The 27,249-nt window shown below is 32.7% G+C and overlaps 1 protein-coding gene across 1 annotated transcript; it reads right to left on the bottom strand.

The window, feature by feature from the left end:
- Positions 1-771: 771 nt before the first annotated feature.
- micall2b (mical-like 2b) lies at positions 772-27,077 on the bottom strand. The gene is made up of 17 exons (XM_056462503.1): positions 26,757-27,077; positions 24,491-24,539; positions 20,946-21,087; positions 19,673-19,821; positions 18,175-18,305; positions 17,457-17,882; positions 14,247-14,561; positions 12,120-12,286; positions 10,204-10,255; positions 9,539-9,705; positions 8,563-8,621; positions 8,149-8,266; positions 7,043-7,145; positions 6,871-6,944; positions 5,939-6,053; positions 5,150-5,196; positions 772-1,812 (listed from the first exon to the last, which is right to left on the bottom strand). Exons 1-17 carry the CDS (start codon positions 26,897-26,899, stop codon positions 1,730-1,732), a joined length of 2,340 nt encoding a protein of 779 aa, XP_056318478.1. The 5' UTR covers positions 26,900-27,077; the 3' UTR covers positions 772-1,729.
- Positions 27,078-27,249: the final 172 nt, after the last annotated feature.

Raw genomic sequence — 27,249 nt, 5'->3', positions numbered from 1 at the left:
GAAAGGGCATCCGCTGCGAAAAACGTGCTGGACAGGTTGGCGGTTCATTTCACTGTGGCGACCCCAGATTAATTAAATTTGCAGAAAAAGAAAATGAATGAATGATTATAGTAAACACTTAGATATTATACTATACAACCGTTTTTGACTATACAAGTTGCTTTAACAGAAGATGGATGGATAAAATGCATTTAAAAATAAAATAAAATGAAAATGCATTATGCAATTCTTTAAAAACAAATATAAATATTTAAATAAATAAATATACAAGTAAATAAATACATATCTAAACAAACAAATATCTAAATAAATGAAAATAAATAAATATACATATCTAAATAAATATCCAAATTCATTCATTTATTTTCATTTCAGCTTAGTCCCTTTATTAATAAACTAATATCTAAATAAATATCTAATACATATCTAAATAAATAAATATCTAAATAAATCTCTAAAAAAAAAAAAAAAAAAAAAAAAATATATATATATATATATATATATATATATATATATATATATATATATATATATATATATATATATATATATATATATATATATATATATATATATATATATATATATATATATATATTATTTTTTTTTTTCCCATTCTTAAGGGGTTGATTTTTAAAATAAAATTTTGATTTCTGATGTTTGCATACGAGAAAGAGAACCTAAAAGTGAATGGAAATCACTAAACGTGTGCCTTGCTTACAGAAAAATTATGCAACTAATAAGAACAAAAAAGCTGCACGGGAGAAAAGGTGAAACTATCATGGACATTTAATAACTGCAGATGGAATAAAAAGAAAGAGCCATTCAGATTGTATTTAAATATGTATTCACAGTATAGTGAATGGCAGTACACAGCATAAATGTTTGCAATTAAGTGTTGGGTACTGGGTAAAAATATAGAGAGCTTTAAATTATGAACAGCTTGTTACATACACACCAAATATATAAAAAGAGAGAGAAGGAACATTTAAAACAAAAAGTGAAGACCACAAGCAGACAACTCATTTTTGGAAAAGCAAGTCTCATGAAAAATAATTCACATGATTTAAAAGCTACCTGGACTGTGGTTAAAAGTATACAGAGCAACATCACAGACTCTTAAATCCTACATTTCTTCAAAAAGATTCTCATTACTCAAGTCTGTTGAGAAATTACGATGGCAAACAAAGAACTTGGTCGCAGTCTGCCCCCTGCTGCTCCAACAGGAGAAGTGCAGCATTAAAAACACCATTAAAACGATGCATTTTAAAAGCGCTAAAAAATACGATTGTTTTCCATTTACAAAAACATTTATAATAAGTCAAGTCAAGTCTTATAATAAGTCATATTTGAAGATAGTTTACATCAGACCTCAACCTGTCCATTTTCAGCATTGATCCAATGTGAATCACTAAGACCTTTCTCTCGACACTGTCCAACTCCTTAATAAAACACTGACCGAGAGACATCATTCAGAAGATTCAAGTGCAAAAGCGTTTGCTAACAAATGACAAAAATCACACCCATAAAGACAGCAGACAGATGTAAAAAACAAAACAAGTGCAAACGTATGTGAGACGAAGAGTGTGAAAATGCATAATGATGGCACTTCACAAAAACACCATGTTTTGAAGACTGTGTGACTGCAATTTAGATTTTGAGATCTGACCTCAAACTGTGGCAGAAACACTGTTCTGGAACACACACAAATACGAAACCTCCATGAAGATCAATCTTCTGAAGACCTTCGTTTTCTCATGCTGAACAACCGCGTTACTGGAGACATCTTCTTGACCTTTTCCTTCTTCATATCTGCAAATGGTAAAGCATAAGACACACTTAAAGGGACAGTTTACCCAATAATTTAGATTTACTCACTCTCAGGTAGTTCCAAACATTTACAATCTTTTTTTTCCTTCTCTTGAGCACAAATGAAGATAATTTGAAGAATGCAGGAAACTAAGAAAAAACACTATGAAAGAGAATGGCTATCAGTCTCCAACATTCTTCAAAATATCTTCATTTAAGTTTTACATAACCAAATGCTAGAAGGCTGAGAGTTTTATTAAAACCTAAATGAAGATAATTTAAAGAATGCTGGAAACTATAATAAAATAAATAAATAAATAAATAAATAAAATAAAAAAAACACTACTATGGAAGAGAATGGCTACCACTCTCCAGCATATCTTTATTTAAGCTTTACATAAGCAAATGCTGGAAGATTTTATTTTATGTAAAATCTAAATGAAGATAATTTGAAGAATGCTGGAAACCATAGTAAGAAAAAAAAACACTATAAGAGAATGGCTACCAGTCTCCAACATATCTTCATTTAGGTTTTACATAACCAAATGCAAGAAGGCGGAGGGTTTTTTTTTTTTATGTAAAATCAAAATGAAGATAATTTGAAGAATGCTGGAAATCATAGCAAGAAAATAAACACTATAGAAAGGAATGGCTACTATTCATTCTTCAACATTCTTCAAAATATCTTCATTTAAGTTTTACATAACCAAATGCTAGAAGGCTGAGCTTGTTTGTTTATGTAAAACGTAAATGAAGATAATTTGAAGAATGCTGCAAACCATAGTAAGAAAAAAAAACACTATAAGAGAATGGCTACCAGTCTCCAACATATCTTCATTTAGGTTTTACATAACCAAATGCAAGAAGGCGGAGGGTTTTTTTTTTTTATGTAAAATCAAAATGAAGATAATTTGAAGAATGCTGGAAATCATAGCAAGAAAATAAACACTATAGAAAGGAATGGCTACTATTCATTCTTCAACATTCTTCAAAATATCTTCATTTAAGTTTTACATAACCAAATGCTAGAAGGCTGAGCTTGTTTGTTTATGTAAAACGTAAATGAAGATAATTTGAAGAATGCTGCAAACCATAGTAAGAAAAAAAAACACTATAAGAGAATGGCTACCAGTCTTCAACATATCTTAATTCAGATTTAACATTAACTGTCAGCCTTCTAGCGTCTGGTTAACAGATCTTAGGTCATATTCCTCCTTTTAGAATAAGTGAAGTATTCCATCCTGATAATTTCTTTAACCCTGATAAACTTGTAATGAATATTTTTGACCTCATTAGTTTCTGATTGAGCTTATATGGGGTAAGTTTGTTCTTATCTTGTGCTGTATTACTTGGTTGTGTAAGCACTTTCCTTGAATATTTGACTTTTTTCCTCAGTTATGCATTTTATTTTTCACATTTATAATTTTTTTTATTTTACTATATTATTTGCTATATTAAATATTTTCTATCCTCAATTTATAGATTTATTTTCACTCTTTTTTCCCTTTTCCTTTTCTTATCAATTAATCTGGTTATTTTTCATTACACTTCTTTGATCATACACTTTAATATATAGTTTCACTGAATATTCTGTTCATCTCTAACAGTGATTTTTAAAGATCTTTCAGTTTCTTCTCATCCTCCCAAGGGGTTGACATGTGCGGGATGGTTACCTAATGTTGGTTTAGTTCTAGTTTGAACTTGTGCATAAAAAAGAAACAAAATGCAGACAACGTTTCTTCATTGTATTGCTCTATTTGTTTTAATGTATAATTTATGTAATGATGATGATTTTTTTTTATTTTAACATCATGTCAGCAACTAAGGCTATTTTCATGGCAAGAACATTAATAAATACACAATTAAAAATAACAAACAAATGAAAACATTGATTAAATAAGATTTTTAGAGTAAATACGTAACAAAAATTCTACATTTCCCAGGGATACTTTGCTAAAAATGTCCTTAAGAGAATTAATTTCATTAAAAAAGCTCCAGTAGAATGTGTTTTACTGTAAGAGGAATTGTGCAGTACAAATATATATATATATATATATATATATATATATATATATATATATATATATATAAATTAATTAATTAATTTATTCATTCATTCAATTTATTCATTCAACTTATCCAGCATATGTTTTACGCAGTGGATGCCCTTCCAGCTGCAACACATCTGCAAACATCCATACATACTCATTTACACATACACTACAGACAATTTAGCTTGTGGTGGAAACCGGAGCACCTGGAGGAAACCCTCGCAAACACAGGGAGAACATGCAAACTCCACACAGTACAAATATATAAAAGCATATATAAAAGAAACTCAAATAAGTTTGGCATCACTGAAGGGTGAGTAGACATATTGAAATTTTTTGGGTGAACTATGCCTTTAACAACATTATGCCCAAGAGGTCATTTACTAATGGTGACCACAGTTTCATTTAAACATCAGCAACAACTTCCAGAGCTTTCCCACAGCATTTATTGTCATAAATTGCAAATGGTTATGACATTTGCCCACATTCATGCATTGGTTTAATTGGGTTGGTAAATTATACATTTTATTAGAACTCATTTTAGCTAAGGCTACAATTCTGTGGTTTCCATTAGTGATCATTAAAACAAAATGGCATCGCATTACTTTTCCTGCTTGGATTATATAAACATGCAAAAAGCGCAATTGTTCCCAAGATTCACAGCACGGGTGTCAGTTATTCCTGAAAGAACTGGTTTTAGCAGGATCTGTGATTAAACTAAAGGATGCAAACATTTATATTGTGCAATTTACTGCACGAGTTTATTGGAAAACTTTAGCATATCAGATAGTGTGTGGTCAGATTTACAACAACACACCGAGTGTATCTATTTATGTTATTATGTTGAGAAGAAACAGACACTAAAGCGTACCAATAATAATCCTCTGTGCCATTGCTGAACAAATGGTGATAATAAACAACTGTCTCGATGTTGCCAGCTTATTATTTGCAAACAGGAAAGGATGTTCATTTCGAATCATCCAACAGAATGGACAATAATAAATGGAGTTGGCTGCAAATTTCAGCCTCTTTAAAATCAGAACCAGCTGGTGCTCAGTAATCAGGTCCTAACAAGGGAAACCTAATCTGTTGTAGAATAAGAAACGGTCATATTTTTGAGATCGCTTTCAGAAGGAATGGTGGGGACAATTTTTGCTAAATTCTTAATATCATATTTTTTCTTAGAGATTTTTCTTTAACTTTTAAAAGGTATATAAAGTGGAAATATAATGAAAATATTTTTTATTCTAAGATTCTGATGCAACAAACATACATAACCATATACTTACCAAAACTCTGCATCATCTTATTCAGCTGCTCATCTTCCTCTTCCTCCCTGTGGATGCAAGTCATGAATGTCATGTGATGTAATATCAATTAAGGTATACAATAGTGGTCTGGTTAAATATTAAATAATACACTGACAAAAGTCTAAGTGAAAGCAAATAAATAAAAAAGAAATGCAATTTTATGGTTGAAAGCATCTAGTTATATGGTGAATATCACTGCATAAATAGCCAATAAATTAAACTAATCAATAAATTAGATTTTAATTATATATTGTAAAAATATTACACATATAATAAGTCATAACCCTTCTGCTGATATAACATTGTTGTAGGTATTTAACAGCACAGCCTGGTTAAACAAATAAATAAATAAAAAGAAAAATACATCTATCTACATTTAAAAAAACTCAAGGTAAATAAATATTGGAAATCACATTCTTAAAAAAAATAAAAAAATAATAATAATAATAAAAAAAAAATGAATGAATAAAAACATTTTTAAATAATTAAAAGTAAATAAAAAACAAATAAAATTAAAAATGTAAAAAAATTGTAATAAATAAAAAATAAAAAATAAATATAAATAAAAAAAAATTATAAAATAAAAACAACAACATTATATATCTTCTACTAACCCTAACCAAGAGTTTATATACCCTTATCCAGTATCATTCCAATCGGATTCAATTATATCAAGCCACAATCTTATTTTAAATCACACAGTACCTTTAAAGGAAGAAAAACAAAACTGTTAAATTTTGCAATATCAAGCAGAACCATGATGCTCACCTCAGTCTGTCTTCATCCAGACCCTCCACTATAGCATTACGGTCATTAACAATCTCCACCAGCTTAGCCATCAGCTCTTCCTCTCGTTTACGGTCCCAAAAAGTCTTCAGATGATCTACAGAATAAACATCAGTCAGTCATGTAAATGTTTAAACTAAAGCGGACCTATTAAATATGTCTGTTCATTACAAAGGATCCTTAGCATCCTGAGACACATTAGTAAGCCCAAATGCAGATGCCACTGGCACTTGGTTTAACCTTTAATTGGCCCACATTAATGAAATATCATTAAATTGTGAGGAAAAGTTTTCTAAAGCATCAAGAAATAGAACCTGAAAATGAATGGGTGTCTATGGACCCCTGCTGGATATATGGGGAAATTGCAACCACTTTCTTTAACAATAAATCACTTTTTTCTTTAATCTCAGATGGCATGCTTTATTCCTAAATATAAACCAATATCCAGAAAGCTGTTATAATTTAACTTAGGTTCACATTTTAGGGATTTATAATTAAAAAGTCATTTTGCATAAGGCAAATTATGGCATAGTTCAGTGTTTGTGCAGTAAACAGATATAAAACTACAAACTATCCAGACAAACACTGCAGAAATCCAAAGTTAAGAAGTGACTGTAAAAATGTATTTACAGTTTATCAAACAAAACTAATATTCCCTATGTAAACGGTCTGAAAATGTTTGGGGTCAGGAGGACCACCTAGGGCACTCAAGAGTTCTAGAAATCGATATATAAGGGCATTATACTGTAAACATTCAGCTCCACACATAAAAAAACTGCTCATTTATTGCATATTTTGTTGTTGTTGTTGTTGTAGGAAGCTCAGAATCAGAAAAAAAAATGTAAAAAGGAATTTATTTTTTGTTGCTTAATGCGAACAAAAAAAAAGATAGACTTGTTAAGTGTCATGCTAACCTGGTTTCTCCATCAGTCTCCTGAGTTCAGCATCAACACTGGGCTGCTCCTCCTCAAGATCCTGTGTCCTGGCACTATCATGACCCAATCACAGATAAAACAACACAAAGAAGTCGTCTTAAAAACTGAAGAGTCAACATTAGTGTAATGCAGAGAATTTATGCACACTTACATATACACAAGCTCAGACTCCCGTCTCATGTAGACCTGCTTGTTTCTGATGAGGGTAAACCAGTCCACCATTAAGTCATTCATTAATGTGTCATCTTCCCCATCTGAATAGAACAATAATATAACAAAGAAATGCAAGACTGAGTTATACTTTCACTATTCTTTGACTCATTTTCACTTCAAATAAAAAGGAGTTGAGATTCTAATATTTGTCCCCATCTGCTGGAGTGCCAGAGGACCACATCAGGTCTCTGAAGTACAGTTTTAATAAGCATGTCAAAAGGATGGGTGGGTAATTTAAAGAAATAGTGCTGTAATAAAAATGTAATAGCATTTACATTTTTTTTTAGAACTTTTTATTTAAAGGGAGGAATTATTAAGCATTAAAACATGAAAACAATCACAAATGCCATTCCTGGTTTCGAAGTTTCTAGACCAAAAAAAAATAATAATAAAAATAGTGTCATGCATATTCAGAACAAGAGTGACATTAAAATACTCTATGTAAAAATCACAGTGTAACCCTGAAAATAATAATTAATTGTCATTTTAAATCTTTATTACTTTGCCACTATCCTTCAAACCACAAGGCAAGACCTAAACCATTAAACATCTTATCACTTATTCATTTTACTAAGTACAGGTCAGAATAATTATAATTAGTGAGGATAAATATACCTGTTACACTGATTAGCGTTTAGGACACTTTTTAGGCATAGGACTAAAGCATATAATATAGACTTTAAGTATAAAAATCTTATCTATTGGAATTCCCATAAAACAAAAGGAGCCAAAATGTATTGTGTATGTGTTTGTGACATTAGGACATAAATGCCATGCATATGACACAGGAATTACAAGGTGAAGGTGACGACTTGTGATTACACTGCCCAGGTCCCATTTTCAAAAATCATACACTACGACTACACTTTTATTTATTTTTTTTAAGGTGGTAAAAATGCAGTTTCCTGTTAGAGTTGAGTTTAGAATAGATTCAGATTAGGGTGATAGAAAATACAGTGTACAGTATGGAAAAAAAGGAAACCTATAGAATGTCAATACAATTCACAACAACAAGTGTGTGTGTGTGTGTGTGTGTATACAGACCCTCATCACATTGTCGGAGTTGTTTTTCCAGCTTTACTCCTTTTTTCTCCAACTCGTTCATATTCATCTCAATTTCCTTTAGCTCTTTCTGAATGTCTTCTTTAGGAATGTAACCCGGCTAGAACAAAAACACACAATATGTGAAAGTCTGCTTCAAATGAGACCGATTTTCAATGGTTTATTTATTCCTTTCAAAGCTGTTTTAGTCAGAGGGATTGAAAGACTCGCTCAGTCTTTTCTATTTTGATTCTAATAGTCTATTCAAAGATAACTGTGCCCCAAAGGTCCTTTTGACTCTCCAAAACAGGCTAAATAGGCCCCTTGACGAAGTAATCCCTCAGTGCTCACACACTTTGGTGCAGACAGAAATGCACAAGTGCAGATCACACATGTAATGATTGTTTTGACACACACCTTGTGTGATTTGTGCGTTTCTGTCCTCGAGGGACTAACAGGAGATACGCTGCTGGAGTCTGGAAGAAAGAAAACACAGATAAATAGAAGAGAGAGAAACTATATTAAACATATACATGGCATACATGAGTGGATGCCCCTTGGACAACGCCAAAGCACAATAAGATGTTCCACAAATCATTATAAATTTACTTTTGTACCTGAAGTAATTCGGTTAAGTAATAAATGTAGTTCATTGATGGATTATTATTATATTTGTTATATTTTTTCTTTTTTTATTCTTTAGTTTTTGTTTGTGTACTTTAAGTGTTGGTGTTTGTGTTACATGTGCCATTTTTAAATGTGAAGCACCACCATGTCATAATGAATTGCCCCAAAGAGATTCATAAAGCTTTAAACTAAAACAAACTATACACTCGTACATGCATGTTATTTGTCAAACTCTTTTTTTTTTTAAAGTACCTAAAATGATGATAAAGCTTTATAATCAGGTATAATCTAATTATTTAACAGAGTTTTAATTATTTTTTTCAGTGTATTTTATCTTATAATAGATAAAAAATTTTATCTGATAATTTTTGTGAGATGTACAAATAAACCTGAACTGAATTCTATTTGTTTCTATGCAACTACAGATTTTTTTTCTTGGTAGTTAGTTTTGATGTTGATTTTTAATTCAATTGATCTTTATTTTGGTCCCCGTGAGGAAAATATATTATAAATAATACTAATTATACATAATAAACAGCACTTCTAACAGATTTTTTTACCCTCCACATGTTGACTGGTAAAATAAATAAATAATAATAAAAACAAATAAATAAAAAATTTATATATATATATATATATATATATATATATATTTATTAAGTATTTGTTCCTATATTCATGAAATAAAGAAATTAATTCATAAATATAACGAAATCTATAAATGAATATACAAACTTCACATCCTCTCATTCTCCTACGACCTTACCATTAGGTTTCGGCCCATTTTTCAGTGGGGTAGATGAGGGTGTTTTGGAGGAGCTGATGCTAAGAGAGATGGTTGTTGTAGATGAAGCAGGAACAGATGACTTTGGAGAAGAAGCTGCTTCTGTCATCCTAGCAGGTGAGCCTTTGACTTCTATATTACTGACAGGTCTAATAAAGAAGAAACAATTAAACAAAATGACACATTTCTGCAGTTTCATGAGCCATGTTAAATGTTTGGCATCGCTTCTCTCACCTCTGATGGGTTAAAGTTTGTGAAGGTGGGCAAGAAAGTTAAAAAAGGGATTTACAGTAGAAAGATCTTGATGGAGGAAGCACATGAGTGAATCAAGCATGATTTATTTCAGATTCGACCCACCGCTGCTCTTATAGGACGCAGCGGCTTGACACGCATATCATGACAGCCAATCCCGGCAGAGCTTGAAGAAGTGGGAGGGACAGAGCGTCTGGAGAATGAAGCGGTTAATCAATGAAGAGCAGGATGATTTGGTTAGGGAAATATGACTGAAGATGTTATTAAAATAATTTTGTTGAGAGGACATGACAGAAAATGATTCTTGTATGATTTCAAAAAACGAAAATTGTAAAAACAAGAGAGTATTAGTAAAGACCAGAAGCTGGAGATAGAGCAAAACATGCACAACTTACTTTGAAACAGGTTTGAGCATTGATCTCCAGTCAGACGGAGTCGTATGGTTTTCTGAAATTAGATTAAATGATTTAAAATATAATTACACATTTTTTGAAATCTTTATAGGACACATCTTCATAAGCATAAAGCTACAGTAAGTTAAAACTAACAATAAGTTAAGCTAACTTAAAAAAATGAATTAATTCTTTGTCTTATAAAAACCCAATCTTAGCAATCAAATCAGATTTTAAACCTTTTTTTCGGCAATTAATACTTTTCCTAAAAAAAAAGCATCCATTAAATAAGTTAAACTGAGATTTAAGACATTCAAAATATTATAAAATATTCTATTAGAAATCTTTAAAACTCTATATAATTAGGATTTGTTTTAATATAAATTGGATACTACTACTACTACTACTACTGATAATAGTATAATTGTAAGTTTAAAAATATTATAAAATGTATTATTATGATTATTAGCAGTAATAATAGTAAGAGTGGTAGTAGTAGTAGTCATAATAGTCGTATTAGTAATAGAAGTAATAGTAGTAGTAGTAATAGTAGTCGAAACAGTCATAGTAGTAATAGAAGTAATAGTAGTCGTAATAGTTGTAGTAGTAATAGAATAGTTGTAGTAGTAACAGTAGTCAAAATAGTAATGTAGTAATAGTAGTAGTAGTAGTAGTAGTAATAGTAGTATTAATAGTCGTAGTAGTAATAAAAGTAATAATAGTAAGTCATAGTAATAGAATAGTCGTAGTAATAGAAGTAATAGTAGTCATAATAGTCGTAGTAGTAGTAATAGTAATAGATGTAGTAGTAGTCGTAGTAGTAATAGTAGCCGTAATTGTAGTTATAGAAGTAATTGAAGTAACAGAACATTAGTAATAGTAGTCATAATAGTCGTAGTAGTAAAAGTAAAAGAAGTAATAGTAGTCGTAATAGTCGTAGTAGTAATAGTAGTAATAGTAGTCGTAATAGTCGTAGTAGTAATAGTAGCCGTAATTGTAGTAATAGAAGTAACTGAAGTAACAGAACATTAGTAATAGTAGTCATAATAGTCGTAGTAGTAATGGTAATAATAGTACTAGTAGTTGTAATAGTCATAGTAGTAATAGTAGTTGTAGTTGTAATAGAAGTAACAGTAGTAATGGTAGTCGTAATAGTAATAGAAGTAACATTAGTAGTAGTCATAGTAGTAATAGTAATAAGTAACAGTAGTAACAGTAGTCGTAGTAGTAAAAGTAATAGAAGTAACAGTAACAGTAGTAGTAATAGTAATAATAATAGAAGTAACAGTAGTAATAGTAGTAATAGTAGTCGTAGTAGTAATACAAGTAACAGAAGTAATAGAACAATAGTAATAGTAGTCATAGTAGTAATAGTAGTCGTAGTAGTAATAGAAGTAACAATAGTAATAGTAGTCATAGTAGTAGTAGTCATAGTAGTAATTGTAGTAATAGAAGTAACAGAAGTAATAGAAATAACAGTTGTAATAGTAGTAGTAGTAATAATAATAATAATAATAAATTAATTTTTGTTGGTGTTTGAACTGCATTCCTGTCCAAAAAAAGTGGTGGACACTGTACTTTTAAGAACAACAACAATAGTCATGATCATCATCCTCATTATTATTATCATTATTATAAATATTATTATTAATAAAAGCAACTAAAAGCACATACGCAGTCTCACCCATTGTTTGACAGAAATGCAGCTGAAAGACGAACAAAACCCCTAGATCCTGACATATGCTACTGTATAATCTAAATTAAAAAATCTAAATTAAAATAAAGTTATATAAAAAATGTAAATATTAAATGCATAACATTAGCATATCCAATCAATTAAAACTAACCATCTCTCCTAATGAAAACATTAAACATCAGTGCATGTACTGTAAAAGCACAGGTAAGTCAGTGTTCCTCACCCTTGCTGTTAGATGACTGTGTGCTCACAGGCCTGGATAAGCTCTTCTCTTTCACCCAGGATGGGACTGTAGTGGCAGGAGCAGTCGTTTCCACACTGGTATCTAGCGCTTTGAGACGTACCCGACCAAAGGGGGCTTTAGCATTAGATTCCAGAGGGGGAACATTACTGTGAAAGGAGATTGTGTTCGTGATGAATGTGTCTTGTAAGCCGACATGTCAGCAAACACCAAGTATTCAAACAAAACTCGACAGGTACATAGGCTATAATTCAGTTTCATTGTGACCCTTGTACACCTCCACCCTATGAAAACAAGTAAGGACATACATGATAATTACATAATGTGCTCTAAAACCCAAAGTATACTTCAGTTAAATGTGTACGCTACTGAATTGAAACATTTGAGAGCAGCAGACAGTCTTTATGAAATAGCACAAGTAAACAGACGCTCAATACATGCAGACTAGAGAGCATTACTCTAATCCAATTTCAGTTGGATTTCCTCGAAATGAGTGATCAAAAATGTCTGTTCAAACTGAAGCTATGTTTTGCTTTTAAAGAGGTCAAGAACTGCCTTTTTAGGTTTATTTTTAAAGGTTATTAAGATATTTTATTTTTATTTACATCAAAAATATGCCATTTAGAAGTAATTTGCTTATAATTTACAAGTAACTGTTTAGATGCCACTTTTGCATGCCATTTGATTAGACATCAGTGCACGTAGAAGGATTGTAAACCCTTTGATCAGCTAACAGTTTTGCTTTTTTAAACGTTCTAAAAAGTTGACAAAGCGTAATAAAAGGTTGGCACTTATGTGGTCTGTGACATTACCCTCAAATACATTACAGTCTTCACAGAATTTTCTTTCTGGCTACATAAAAAAATAAATAAATCAGACCTGAGGGGAAAAGGATTTGAGCACCAACCCTTGCAGTGTGAACGTACTAGGGGTGCATGATATTGAACAAATCTGACACTGTGATATTTACTTGCTGCGATATATATTGCAACAAGAATAGAATTTCCCCAGATGATTTGAATAGCTCTATTTGGAAATATTTATTTCATTTAGATCGACTAGGGTGATCACTTCTTTATCCAAGTCTTTCTTATATTTTATGCAGATGCACTGTATAGATAAATTACAAGCATATATAAAATACGACAGAGCAAAAAATAAAAGCTAAAGAAAGAGAGCTTTATGGTTTGACAGTATTTGACAGTATTCAAATATAGAAATTTAACAATCAAATGTAAAATAACATGGCCATCATTGTATAAATAAATGTACACAATACTATAAAACTAATATTTAATGCCATCTTTATCTTTTAATCTTTAATAATCCAATTGTGCATTGTGACCATTGCTGATACACACACATTGTTCAATATCAATGTTCACATAGCACTAGTGCATAACTCGAGCAACTCTCTAGAAATCGAATTGTGCCTTTTTTGTACAGAAATTAAGAGGTACAATAAAGTGAAAAAAGGACCAAGTTGCTACGGACTCAGTCTGGAACTTTAATATTTAATTAATTAATTAATTTATTTATTAATTGCCACATCAGCAACTTTTGGCTATTTCAGAGCAAGATAAATATATATAAAAATATTTCATGATAAGACAAACTTCATATTCAAACAAATATAAATATTAATAAATAAAATAAATTTAATAAACTGAAAGTTTAAATATGATTTTAAATTTAATATTTGATAAATAACTTGTCATCCTGGTGACACCTATTTAAAAACATCCATCAAATTGATTTCATGATAAAATTTGATCTAATTGTACTAAAACTTTCACATTCTAATATGTGTTATAGTGAGAGCAGCTTGACAATGGAACTCTAATAATAAAGTTCATCCACTCCTTTCCTAATGATGGATCAAATGATTTTTCCAAAGTATCTTGTTTGTGTGTAGAGCTGCATTTGCCCCTCATATGCGTTACTACAATATATGTGAATCAAACTCAACTTCTAGGCAAACTATATAGTGCAAAAATAAATCAAAGTTCATGTTCATTTGACCTAAAATACAATAAATAAATACATTTATTTTTTAATCCTTTGGTATAGTTATAAAATAAATCAAATAAAATATCAAAAGCAGCTCACCTGCTGTTTGCTTTCAGCCCTGCTGGACTTGCAGATGAGCTGTTGTTATCTTTATCCACTTTCACCATCTTCCCAATCACAGTCTTAGCTTTCTCCTTTTCATTCTCTTTCTCTGTGTCCTGTGATTTTGCCCAGTCTCCCACTCGGAGCAGGACTCTGCCTTTACCTGCTCCGGCACTAGGGACTCTGGGTGTCGTAGTTTCTGGTGTTGTAGTTTTAACACCTGCAGTACTCACTGATGTAGTTGAGGTGTATGATGAGGTGCTCTTACTGGCAGGCACAACACTGCTGGGGCTGTTGCTGGACTCAAAGAATCTAGCCCAAAAACAAACAAACATTGCATTGCATGGTTTGTTTACTAGACATGATGCATTTTTATTATCATTTACAATATACTGTGCATGCTATAAAACACCGTTTCTCAACCACACTCCTGGACGACCATCAACACTGCATGTTTTGGATGTCCGTGTCATCTGTCACACCCACTACAGGTCTTTCAGTCTCTGGTAATGAGCTGATAATCTGAATCAGGTGTTTGGTTAGGGAGACATGGTAAATGTGCAGAGCTGGTTGAGAAACACTGCTTTAAAACATCTTCGATATATACTCCAATCTGACATTACAATTTATTCTCAAAAAAATTAACAAACAAAATGCAGTTGCAGTTTATGCAATCCAGTTTTTAATGACACAAATTAGTTTATTCAACTACAATACTTAATATGCTTAATCTTGCTTAAAGTTAGTTTTTTTATTTTAAGCTTTTAGTAACTTTAAGCCATTTTGTTATTTGTCATTTCTTAATATTAATTACATAACTCTGAAACACTCCTAAAGTAAATTTAGGTATAATAATAATAATAATAATAATAATAATAATAATAATAATATAAAGCAGAGCATGAACTGCATGCCTTTATTATTCATAAACAGATTATGTTTGTAATTGTCCATTATACATCTATTGGGCTACACCAATAAACTAAAAAATTTGTTATGAGCTGACATGATACTAATATATTATGCATGCAAAAAAAATTGTTCAATAGACAAACCTTCAACGGTGTAATAAGCAGCCATATTTTAGTATTTTTACCACTATTATATAGTATTAGGTCCCAATTCTATTTTATACCCCTTCTTCTTTCCCTTGGCCCTTGAAACAGAGTGTTAAGGGGTAGAGTTGGAAATATCCCCTTAGTAAATTCCCATTAGTGGGAAACCACTACTATACATGTACACATCGTCATGTCATCACTAGCATAGCTTCAAAGCTCTATGGAGTGAGTGTTTTTGATTCATTTATAAATCAATCATATAGAAGTTGAGCGTTAATCACTGTGTGAGCATTGACGGTGATCTTCTGTATGAATGAACTGAAAAACCAAAACCATTGATAGGCTAGCAAAACAAAGCACACGTCAACAAAAGGCAGTGCAGTGCATCTTGCATATGAGCCTCTGGGTGCTGCATGAAGCAGAAAACTGTTCAGTGTATTTACATCATGCTCATATTCATGAATGCAACCACAAGAAAACAGCATTATTATTAGACCAGATCTGCTGTAAAAAGCCATTTCACTGCCACCAGTGAATTTTAGGGGACTATCCTTCGAGAAATTTAGCAATTTTATATATATAATTTTCCAAAACATTTCTTTGAAGGCAACACATAACGTCATTATAATAAATCAGCCCCTTTGTAGTAAAAATTGCTATTAATGCACATTTATTGAACATTTGTGGGTCTCCTTGCTCGGTTTTGCAGCCCTGTTGTTGCTGTACCTAGTGTGTCCAGAGAAAATTCTCATACCCCTTTGCTTGTAGTGTAGAAAAAGGCTGAAAAGAAAACACCTCTACCCCTTCATATGAATGTGCGAACCATAGGGTAGGGGGGTAAGGGCTTAGGGGTAGAATTAAGGCCCTGTTTATACTAATACGTTTAAGTCTTAAAACAGCATTTTAAAATGAAAACGATCCGTGTACACTGGCGTTTCTGAACATCACTCCGTCCACACTATACCGCTGAAAACAAACATCACGTGACCACACACACACTCTGACATGCACTGCAGCAATGAGAGCTGTGCACATCAGACGTTCAAAGATCAACCGTTGGATCTAATCTCACTATATTTAATTCATCTTGTTGTCTATATATCATGACATATTCCCTGACTTTGGTCTTTTGAATCTATTACTTGTTCTCAGGAAACGTGTTTTGGCTGTGCGCAAAGACAAGTTAATGTAATAATTCATGTAACCACATACACTAATTCGGCACATTTGACTGATTGCTTGCATTTATTTCCTATATTGTATAAACTTAGTGTATGTTATACTTTTATAATGGCCATTATTGATTATTAAAACTGATATTCAGTAAAAAAGAGGGTATGTTTCATATTTTTCACTGAAAATGAAAGGAGTTATGTTATAGGCTCTGTTTTGTTATAAATATGCATACAGTAAAGATGACGCTCATATAAATATGTACCTAATCACATAACATTTTGGTGTCTGTTAAGTTGCTAATATCAAAATGAAAATAGGCAGATCCTCACATCATGTTTTCATTTTATTGTTAAGAAAGTGAAACAACGTAGCCAGGGTGATGCGAATGATGCTATAAAGTACACTGTTCCCTATATTAAACTTGTGAAGTATGAACATAAGGATGTAAGACTGAACTTTGGGCAATTAATATTGAAGAAAAAGCCCCAATCAGATAGGTGAATGTCTGCAGCCACGCCTCCGTTTTCAGATGTCTCCATTTTCCCCCATCCACATTAACACGGAGCAGCAGCGTTTTAAAATGAAAACGGCCTCTTCAGCGTTTCCAAAACGCTCCATTTTCGGTGCTCGACAACTCTGGGGTATTGTGGATGGAAGGCGTAACTGTAGCAAAACTTATGTGTTTTAAAATTAAAATCTATTAGTGTAAAAGGGGCCTAAGTTTGGGCTTTAATATTTAGATTTGAATTAGTTTTATTTTTATTTCTTAGCGTGATTAATATTTTAGCAGTTTTTTTTCTATAAATGTATTCATTTACTTCCATTTTAAGTTTTATAAAGTTCTTATTTCAGCTAGTTTCCATGGAAGCCATTTAAAAAGTTTTCCCATTTAACTCTTATTGAATATAATCATTTTAGTCAACAATACCAACACGGACACAACATAATTGAAACTGAACTGAGAAATAATCACCTCATTCTGGCCTCTTGGTTCTTTTGCACAGCGTTGCTCACAGGTTTAAGAGACTCAGTGGCAGATCTGGGGCCTGAGGGGGATTTCGCTGCTGTAGTGTCTGGTGTGGGTGTTGTTTTTGCTGCCGGCGTGATCTGAACCGCTGGAGTAGGTGTGTCGGTGAACCCACGCGTGGGAATGCGGTCACTTTTGTTAGCCAGCCAACCCGATTTAGACGTGTTCGTATTTAAACTAGCTTTACCAGTACTTCCACCTAATGCACTCTGGTCAGGCTTGTTTATGAAGGTGGATTGTGTTTTGGATGGTGCTGTGATGCGTGTAGTCAGAGGCTTCTCTATACTTGTGTGTGTCTTGCAAATGAAAGTGCCTGGTTCTTTTCCAGCCTTGTAGGTGCCAGAGAGGAGAATAGTGGAACACTCTTTGCATCTGTTAAATAGACAGGGCAGAATTAGCTAAACAAATTAAAAGGAACAGATCATGCTCTTTTTACCACACATACACATTTAAAAAAAAAAAGTCTCAGTTGTTCAAATGTTTTAATCTCTTTTTTTAAACTGACAGGCAGATATTGCATAAATGTTTCCTACATTACTTACATTAGATCATTATGATGACAATTGAGGCATGACAGGCGTGATTCACTGATCATGTGATACTGATGGGTTCACATAGATGTAAATAAATGACTAAAAGGCTCAAAAAGAGAGAAATGACTCACTTAAAGCAGTTCCTGTGATACAGTTTTCCATCTACTAGGTGGCGCTGGACGAGGTGAACGTGTTGGTTGCACACACTACAGTTGCTGCTCAGAATTGATGATTTATTGGCACGCTCTGTCAAAACCTCTCTCTGGAAAAAAACAAAGGATACAACACAAACAAAATTATGCACAATATTTATAACAATATTCAAAAATCATATCAGAATAATGTAAAGCAAACCAAGGGCAGTGTTAAATCGCTCATGTTTTCTATTAAGCTAACAGTTTAAGAAATAAAATATATATTTAACAGCATGAAGTTCCAATGGGCTTTTTAGTTAACTTGAACATTTTGATTTATGTTTGGCCACACAAATGTAATTCACAAAAAGTAATATTCGAAAATCTTGATCTTTGGTGCTGTTTGGAATTTGTTGAACACCAAAAGAAATACTCTGCAATTGAGCTAATTTTCTAAAGTTAAAGCCAAAATATGACATTAGCCCCTTTCACACAGTGATACCGGTTTACCGACTTTACCGGTAGATTAAAAAAACACTGTTCATACAGAAAAGAACGTTCTGGAATTTTTCCGTTCACACATGCATTCCAAAATACTGGTAAATTCTGACATCATTAACCATAAATGAACTTTAAACGGCTGTGCTTTGTTTATTTGTAAACACAGAAGGGGTCTGGCTTTTGTTGATGGTTTCACTTTTATTTAAAGCTTTAGCATTCATGCAGCTGCTTTTGTCCCAGAGACATCCAAAGGCAGAAGCGCAGCTAAATGTTTACACATTTGACTACATTGCAAATTCTGTGGATGGATAAGTACTGTGAACAACTTCGATAAAAACATATGGAGGAACACTTTCGCATGTCGAGATCTACATTATATGTGTGTGTGCTGGCGCTCACTGGCTGCTTCACGTACATGTGCGTCAAGCAACTGAAGCAAGCTTTCTTGCAATTTTCCTTCTGCGTTCACACAGAGCAGCATTCCGGCAAATTACCGGTGATGCTACTACTTTTCTTTCCCGAAAGTTGCTGGAATGAATTTACCGGTATTTTCAAAAAGTGCCTGTTCACACATGATCCCTTTCCAGAAAATTGTCGGTAATTTTCAGGAAAGGTCTGTACGTGTGAAAGAGGCTACTGATTTCCATTTCATTTTCATTTCATATTGTTGATTTGCACAGGCGCTTGTTGGAAAAAATATATGTAACAGCTGATAAAACATTCTTACACATACATTTTTAGCATTTTGGGAAAAAAATTACTTTAGAAATGCATTTCAACAACCAGATGCATTTACAACGGTCCAGTTGCACCTTGAATAAGTCATAAAAAAACCTCCTGGCTTCAGAGATCAGATTACAGTCTGAACGCCTTTCAGAGTGAAGGGATTTCTGTTATTTTCATGATCCACTAGCTGTCTGATTACAGAAAACACATGAAGTGGCTGACTGTAAATACGCGACATCACAGGTGTTAGATAAGCTTTATATTGTACCTTATTTTCATTCGCCGGTTGAGGCGTTTTATTTTCCGTGGCTGGCTTAGGTGAGGGAAGAACTTTAGCAATGACAGGTGGGTTCTTCTTCCCAGATGGTGCTTCATTAGACTCTTCAGCTGGTCTTTTAATCCCTCCCATTCCTCCAACTACACAACAAAAAAAGTGAAATTTTTTAGCAACATTAAAAAGTTATATATTGATTGTGACATTAGTGAATGCAAATGAAATAGAATAAACATGTTTTTTCAATTATACTACTAATTATAGTTTGATTTTGTGAACTGACTTCATATCAAGATTATAACATTTAGGCGCACATGCTTACTAAATTAAAACGCCAGTTCACCTATTAGCAATTAATCCTGTTCTGAGAAATGACAACCACATTCTACAACTGAATTTATCCAAGAAAAATGCAGGTAGTGATAAACACATGTACTGTGCAGTGTGTATTGAACTGAACTTAACTAGTTGTTAATGGCATATTTGAAGGACGGTTCGCCCCCAAAACATTTTTAATTCTGTCATTCACTTACCCTTGACTCACCCAAAGAAGTTGAACACAAAAGAAGATATTCTGAAAAATGTTGGAATTTAAAACCTGCAACTATTGTCTTCTACAGTACGAAAAACAATACTATGTAAATCAATAGTTACAGGTTTCATTAATTCATTCATGAACATTGTTCAAAATATCTTCTTTTGTGTTCAATAGAACATAAACACTCAAACCGGATTGGAATAAGTAAGTAGTGAGTTAAGGACAGAATTTTCATTTTTGGGTGAACGATCACTTTAATTGCACTCACCTGTGTGTAATCGCAATACTATTTGGTATCGTGATACTTCAGCCTGTATAGTATTGTAAGATGAATTAATAGTATCACGACAATCCTAATAGCAACACAGCAAGCAAGAGTGCACTCCACAATGCAGCTTTTCAACAGAAACATGCATATGTTGACATCTTTAGTCACCACAATATTACCCATATCAAAAGATTTAGGAAACCAAACAAGGGAAACGCCAGAAAGTTGCTATGATTCCCATCAAAATGTCAATCATACTTTCAGGAACTAGTCACATTCCACATTTTCAAAACAAAAATATATTCACTCCTGCTGCATTTAAAAGTGGTTGTCCCTTCTAAAACATTTCAGTCTATTAGTAGCCCTAGTTTTGTGATCTGAAATTGTATATGTCCTATTAATTGGCTAGGTAAAAGCTATATGCAGTTGTAACAGCAATGAAATTAGCGTATATGCCTTACTGGGAGAGCGCCCGTGGAAATAATTGTAGTATTGGGACACATAAGTCAGAATACTAAGGCGATCTGGCACTTTTAAAGCCACCATGTCTTCAGCATCCAGGAGGGCAGGTATTCCCAACTCCTTCTCTGCCACCTCGAAAGCCTGGTTTAAAAAAAAAAAAAAAAAGAAAAAAGCACTCAGCAATAACAAGGTTTCAGTGTGTGTGTGTGTGTGTGTGTGTGTGAGAGCCTGCACAGGAATATCTGTGTGACAGAACAATTACTGGATTTCCTATTGACAATTTTACATATTAATATACCCCCATTATCAAGTTCCAGATCTGCAAAAACACATGCTCCAAAAAGGGAAGGGGAAGCACTTGAGAAATACAAAATCCTTATAAATATTTAACCTGTAAAATAACTGTCTACTTCCTTGACCATTTGCACTTAAGGGCATTTTCCGAATTAGACATGTTATACATAACATTGATTTACATTAGCTACTAAAACCGACCGTTTTCTATCACAATATACTTTGTATATTGTAGGCCTGCATTAGCTTAAGGATAGTTTATAAATTTATAACCAGTGTGTAATTACACATTGGGGGGCTGGGGGTCAAATCTTTTGGAAGTGTTAGTTTGTGTAATACATGCTTTAGTGAATCAAATGCATGCATTTATTTAAATTATATCTAATTTATTCATAAAATGTATTTAAGTTTTCAGTGATTTAGTGTATTCTGACCTGGGGCGCATTTCCCAAACAACGACATAACCTGCGGTTGAACTATCATAGTACGATGCATCGTTTGGGAAAAGAACGATGTAGTGACAAGTGTTTCCCAAAAATGTAGTTTCCCTGTCGCAGATCCATCATTTGAACCACGTTAGTTATAACGTAAAATGTCCAAAACGACGCTCTAAACGGGGTGGAGAAACTACTTCTTAACAGAAAACCCCCATAATAATTTTTGTGCAAATTATATTGTTTTACACTCGCGCGCACACACACACTTAAAAAAAATCCAATATTATTTTTGGCAAAAACATGCACTCGTTTTCCATATTAATTGAAATAAATGTAAATGACACATATAGGACCTATATATGTTTCCTTTACAAATAATATTGAGAATATTCCATATAAAATCACTTAGCAAACACCGATTCTAATCTCACATATAAATCGTTAATGGTTGTAGGCCTAATTCACAGAAGGCTATTTATTAAGATTTTTTTATTATTATTAATAATAATAACAATAATAATAATAATAATAATTATAATAATTATAATAATAATTATTATTATTAAGTAGGATATTGTTTATTTATTTTTTATTAAATGTTATTAAGTCTACTTTTTACAATTTGATATTCAAACCACTGCAGAAATGTTCTAACCAACAGGCCTGTGTCATGTACAGATACATTTCTTAATAAATAACCTACTATAAATTAAAACCATTAATGTATCCTATATGTTTCTGTTTTCACAAGCTTTGGAGATGTAATGTAAATTCCACTTTTAAATAATAGGTCACCTATAGCTTTCGTCATGAGCCACGGCCGTGTTCAAAATGGCATGAATGTTTTTAAAGTGCACTGAGAAGGGAACACAACTGTTAATAAAAAGATTGCTAAAACTGAACTGTAAAAATACTTTAAAACTAAATTACACCTAAGAGAGATGACTTTAATGATTTAAAAAAAAATCTTTCCAAGTTTAAATGTTGGAACGTTCTAAATGAACAGGACATAGGGGGGATAACTGGGAAGCTCTAAAGATGTAGTTGCAAGTGTACAAGTTTGTGAATATTCGTTTAAACGACAGATTTGTGAAATACTAAATCAACGAACTATGTTTGTAACGACAGAAGTTGCAACCTTAGTTGGCTAATGATGGTTTTCGGAAATGCACCCCTAATTAGGTATTTCGGCTTACTTTAGGACAAACTATACAATGTATCTAATTTGATGTTACTTTTAGTCAATATGTAGGAAAACAAACAACTATTTTATGAGAAAACGTGGTTATCTCGATGTCTTGTGAACTCTTACGCTGTCTATTGGTGCTCTAAATCTGCCAGTTACAGACTGTTGAATGACTTTTTGGCACGATTATGCATTCACAGTGGTATGAACCATTATAGGGGTGGTCAAATGGATGTCTATTATTTTAATTATTAACATTATTATTCAAAATACAGATCAGAGTGAACTTTTTTCTCGGTTTCAAAGGTCTAACCCTCCTATACGTTGTGTTTCGATGTCCTTCAGGGTGTCAGTGCTTAATTAGGAGGGTCAATCCTCTCCAAACCCCCCTGTAATTCACACCCTGTTTATAACATTGCAAAGATAAACAGTTGGGCAAAAGTTTGTCATTTGTGGTGTGATTTTTCCATCCAGAGGCATTGAGTGGTAGAGCTACAATTCCTCTATGGCATTATGCACACACAAAAATGTGAACATGGCCTAGATTTCTTTAGAAGAAAAAAAAAACAGCTTCGTTTATAAAATAAACAAGAGCAGACATGACAGAGGAGTGAAAGAACTGAGATAAAATCTAGATGGAAATGAATAAAGGGGAAGTTGTTCTCAGACAAGTTTCGTTCAAAAACTCACACAACAGGTAAATGGGATCCAAAGAAGGAAAACTGGGAGTCATTGAGGATCACTACTGACTTTTCCAGGGAAAATTTGCAGTTAAGAAATAACTGCTGCGTGTTGTTGCTTTTTGAACATTGAACTCTTAGCCAGTGCCAAGTTCTTTATAATCCAACACTGAATCTCTAGCCTGTAAATAAACCATGATATACCTTATCTTGACACTTTCACTTTCTCTCTCTCTCTCTCTCTCTCTCCCACATGTTTGCAAAGACAGCGGCATTATTATATCCTGACAAAGCCATTCATTAGCATTTCTTTTGCATTGTGCTTTTGTATTCTCTCTTTCACAACAAAGCCATTATTGAACAGCATTCCTTTTCCGTGGAAACAGGAAAATAAACTGTGCCAATGATGATTTATAATGGCCTACAACAGCTCAACATGTGATTCAGTTGCTGCAAAAAAAGCAAATGCATGCTTCTTGTGGTTTCTGCCGTCACATTTTAGCCCTGGTCAACCACACATGGGTCAAATAGCTCTGTGAGAGGTCTAGGAAACTTACGAACTGTTAAAATGACGGGGTTGTGATCTTGGAATGAAGGCATTTCCCAGAAAACCTAAAGTAGATCCAGTTGTTGATCTGCTCTGCATTCAAAAAGTACCATTTAATCCTTTTAAGTTGAAGCAAAAAGGAAGATTTTTACATTTCTCAATGAACTACTTGCTGCTTAAATCTTATAAATTAAAAGGACTTGAATATCCAAATTAAATAAGCCTATTTTTAATGTTAATCTGCCCATATGGAGAAAAATATATTAGTCCAGAGATACAAAAATATATGCTATATATCTAAATTGACAAATGAAATGTGAAACATCATTGTGTCTATAGAAAAAAAAGCAGTCAAAAAGTGGAGAAACTTAAAAATTAAGAAAAATTTATAGTATCTTACCCGTTGATTGTTTTCATAAATATTTTCCTTGCTCAAAGAGTCGAAGTCTCTGCAAGAGAGCAAACAATTGGAGAGTTGCATGAAGTAACAGGGATTTCCCTATGACAAATATTAACAACATCATCTGACACTAATACAAACTCACTTGCGAGCATTCCATATCTAAAAAGTGAAACAAGCTTTTCTGTAACATACAAACACCATAAAAGTAAAAATTTCCAACATTTTCTTGCAAGTTTTGATTTGAAATGTCACATTTCCTCCTTGTTCTAATGTAACAACAGTTGTTGTCAAACTATATTCTGGTGATAATTTCGAAGCTGTGATGTTCTTACCTAAGTGAACATTTAATCATTCAATTTCAAGTTCTACAAGTTCCAGTGCTCTCTTTAGTTTTAACTTTCACTTGTCTAAAATAACAACATAAGATTATCTAAAACAACAAGTTTTAAAAGTTTTCATGTCATCCAAAGTTTTAAATTGTTCTAGCTGCGCCATTGCAACTTTTAGTTCAGTTTGGAATTCTAAATGTTCTCTTTTTTTGGCAAAAACTAACTTCTAATGCAACATTAGTCCTAAAAGTTCTATGCTCTGATCATAACTTTGTGATATTTTTTTAACACAAGTCATTAGCATATTAAATGATAATCACATCATCACAAGGTTAACAAGTTTCAGTGCTGTCTCCAGTTTTAAATTGACAACTTAAATCTAAAATTAGTTTTAAAAGTTTTCATGCCATCTAAAGTACTAAAAGTTCCAACTGCACCATTGTATATTTAGTTTGGAATTTTAAATGTTCTTCTTATTTGGTCACAATTTCAATTGCAACATAAGTTTTAGTCATAAGTTTGTGATATTTTTAACCCAAGTCATTAAGTAGTCTATTAAACATTTAATAATCTTATTATCTCAAGGTCAACACGTACCAATGCTCTAGTCAGTTTTAATTTTCACAACTTAAGTTTAAAATAAGTTTTCATGTCATCCAACGTTTTAAAAGTTCCAACTACATCACTGTAACTTTAGCTTGGAAATCTAAATGTGCTGTCACAAATTCTATATTCTAATGCAACATTAGTCCTAAAAGGTTTATGTTTTAGTCATAATTTTGTGTTATGCTTAACCCAAGTCATTAATTAGCCCTTTAAACACTCAATAATCTCATCATCTCAAAGTCAAGAAGTATCAATGCTTTCTTCAGTTTTAATATCCACAACAAGTTTAAAATAGGTCTTCATGTCATCCAACAGTCTAAAAGTTCCAACTACATCACTGTAACTTTAGTTTGGATTTCTAAATGTTCTTTGTCACAAATTCTAAATTGTTATGCAACATTAGCGCTAAAAGGTTCTAGTAATAATTTTGTGATTTTTTTTAAAACCCAAGTCATCAAGTATAGCCTATTAAACATTCAATCTCATCTCAGGGTCAACAAGTTCCAATGTTCTCTTCATTTTTATTTAACTTAAATCTAAAATGAGTTTTAAAAGTTTTCATGTAATCCAACGTTTTAAACGTTCCAACAACACAATTGGAAGTTTGGAATTCTAAATGTTCTTATTTTTTGTCACAATTTCAATAGCAACATTAGTTTGTCATAATTTTGTGATTTTTTATAACCCAAGTCATTAAGTAGTCTACTAAACATTCAATAATCTCATTATCTCAAGGTCAACAAGTACCAATGCTCTAGTCAGTTTTAATTTTCACAACTTAAAATTTAAAATAAGTTTTCATGACGTCCAATGTTCCAATCATTGTAACTTTAGTTTGGAATTCTGAAGGTTCATAATCTTTTGTCACACATTCTAAATTCGAATGCAACATTAGTCCTTAAAGGTTTATGTTTCAACCATAATTTTATGATATTTTAAACCCAAGTTATCAAGTAGCCTATTAAACATTAAATAATCTCATCATCTCAAAGTCAACAAGTACCAGTGCTCTCTTCAGTTTGAAAGTTTTTAGCCTTAGTTTAAAAGGACAAATACTTTTATTTTAAATACATTTCTCTTTAACCTAAATACAAAAGTGTATATGTTCTCGTGTTTCAAAAAGCATTAAAACTTTTACTGCGTAACAAGATACAACGTCTTAGTCAAAAGTATAGTTTGTTTTGAACCAGTTCAGTCTGAGGCGAGGTATAAACCATAATCAAACTCTTCTTTTGAATGTTAAACGCGTTCAGAAGCGGTGTGTTCTCTGAATCCAATACAACGCCAAACCGCGCGTTGTTTTACGGGGGGCTGCTGCTAATACTTACATCAACTCCGGTCTATGTTTGTGAATTAGAGCGCAGAAAGCCAAACCGTCCCGGAAAGATGTGGTCATGTTAGTTATCGACACGTCCCGGTATCCTTCACACTGGATTTTGCACCACTGTTGAAGCGCTTTCACAGCAGCCATGGTGCAAATGCGATTCAACCACGGACGACTACTGGAAAGCTGAAAACTCCTCTTTCCGAAGCGGCGAAGGCGGTCAGGAACGCTGAATGCTGGAGGATTTTGGCTTTCTCTCACACACTCACTACTAATTTCACCGTCAGCTGCAGTTGAGAAATCCCTGAAACTCCTGAGAAGAAGCGTTATGACGTCTTGTTCATGGGTGGAGTTTAAGGTGAGGGATTTTAAAACACTTCCCTCACCAAAGGCATATGATGATAGCAGATGGTGATATCATGGTACTTTCAAACAAGTCACGTGCTATTTTCATTCTCCTATTTCTGAAAAAGGACTTAGATGATGTCTAAATATTA

Source organism: Danio aesculapii, chromosome 1 (genome assembly GCF_903798145.1).
Source record: "Danio aesculapii chromosome 1, fDanAes4.1, whole genome shotgun sequence".
NCBI lineage: Eukaryota > Metazoa > Chordata > Actinopteri > Cypriniformes > Danionidae > Danio > Danio aesculapii.
The sequence above is the reverse complement of the archived record's forward strand: the minus strand, read 5'-3'. Positions and strand labels throughout refer to the sequence as shown.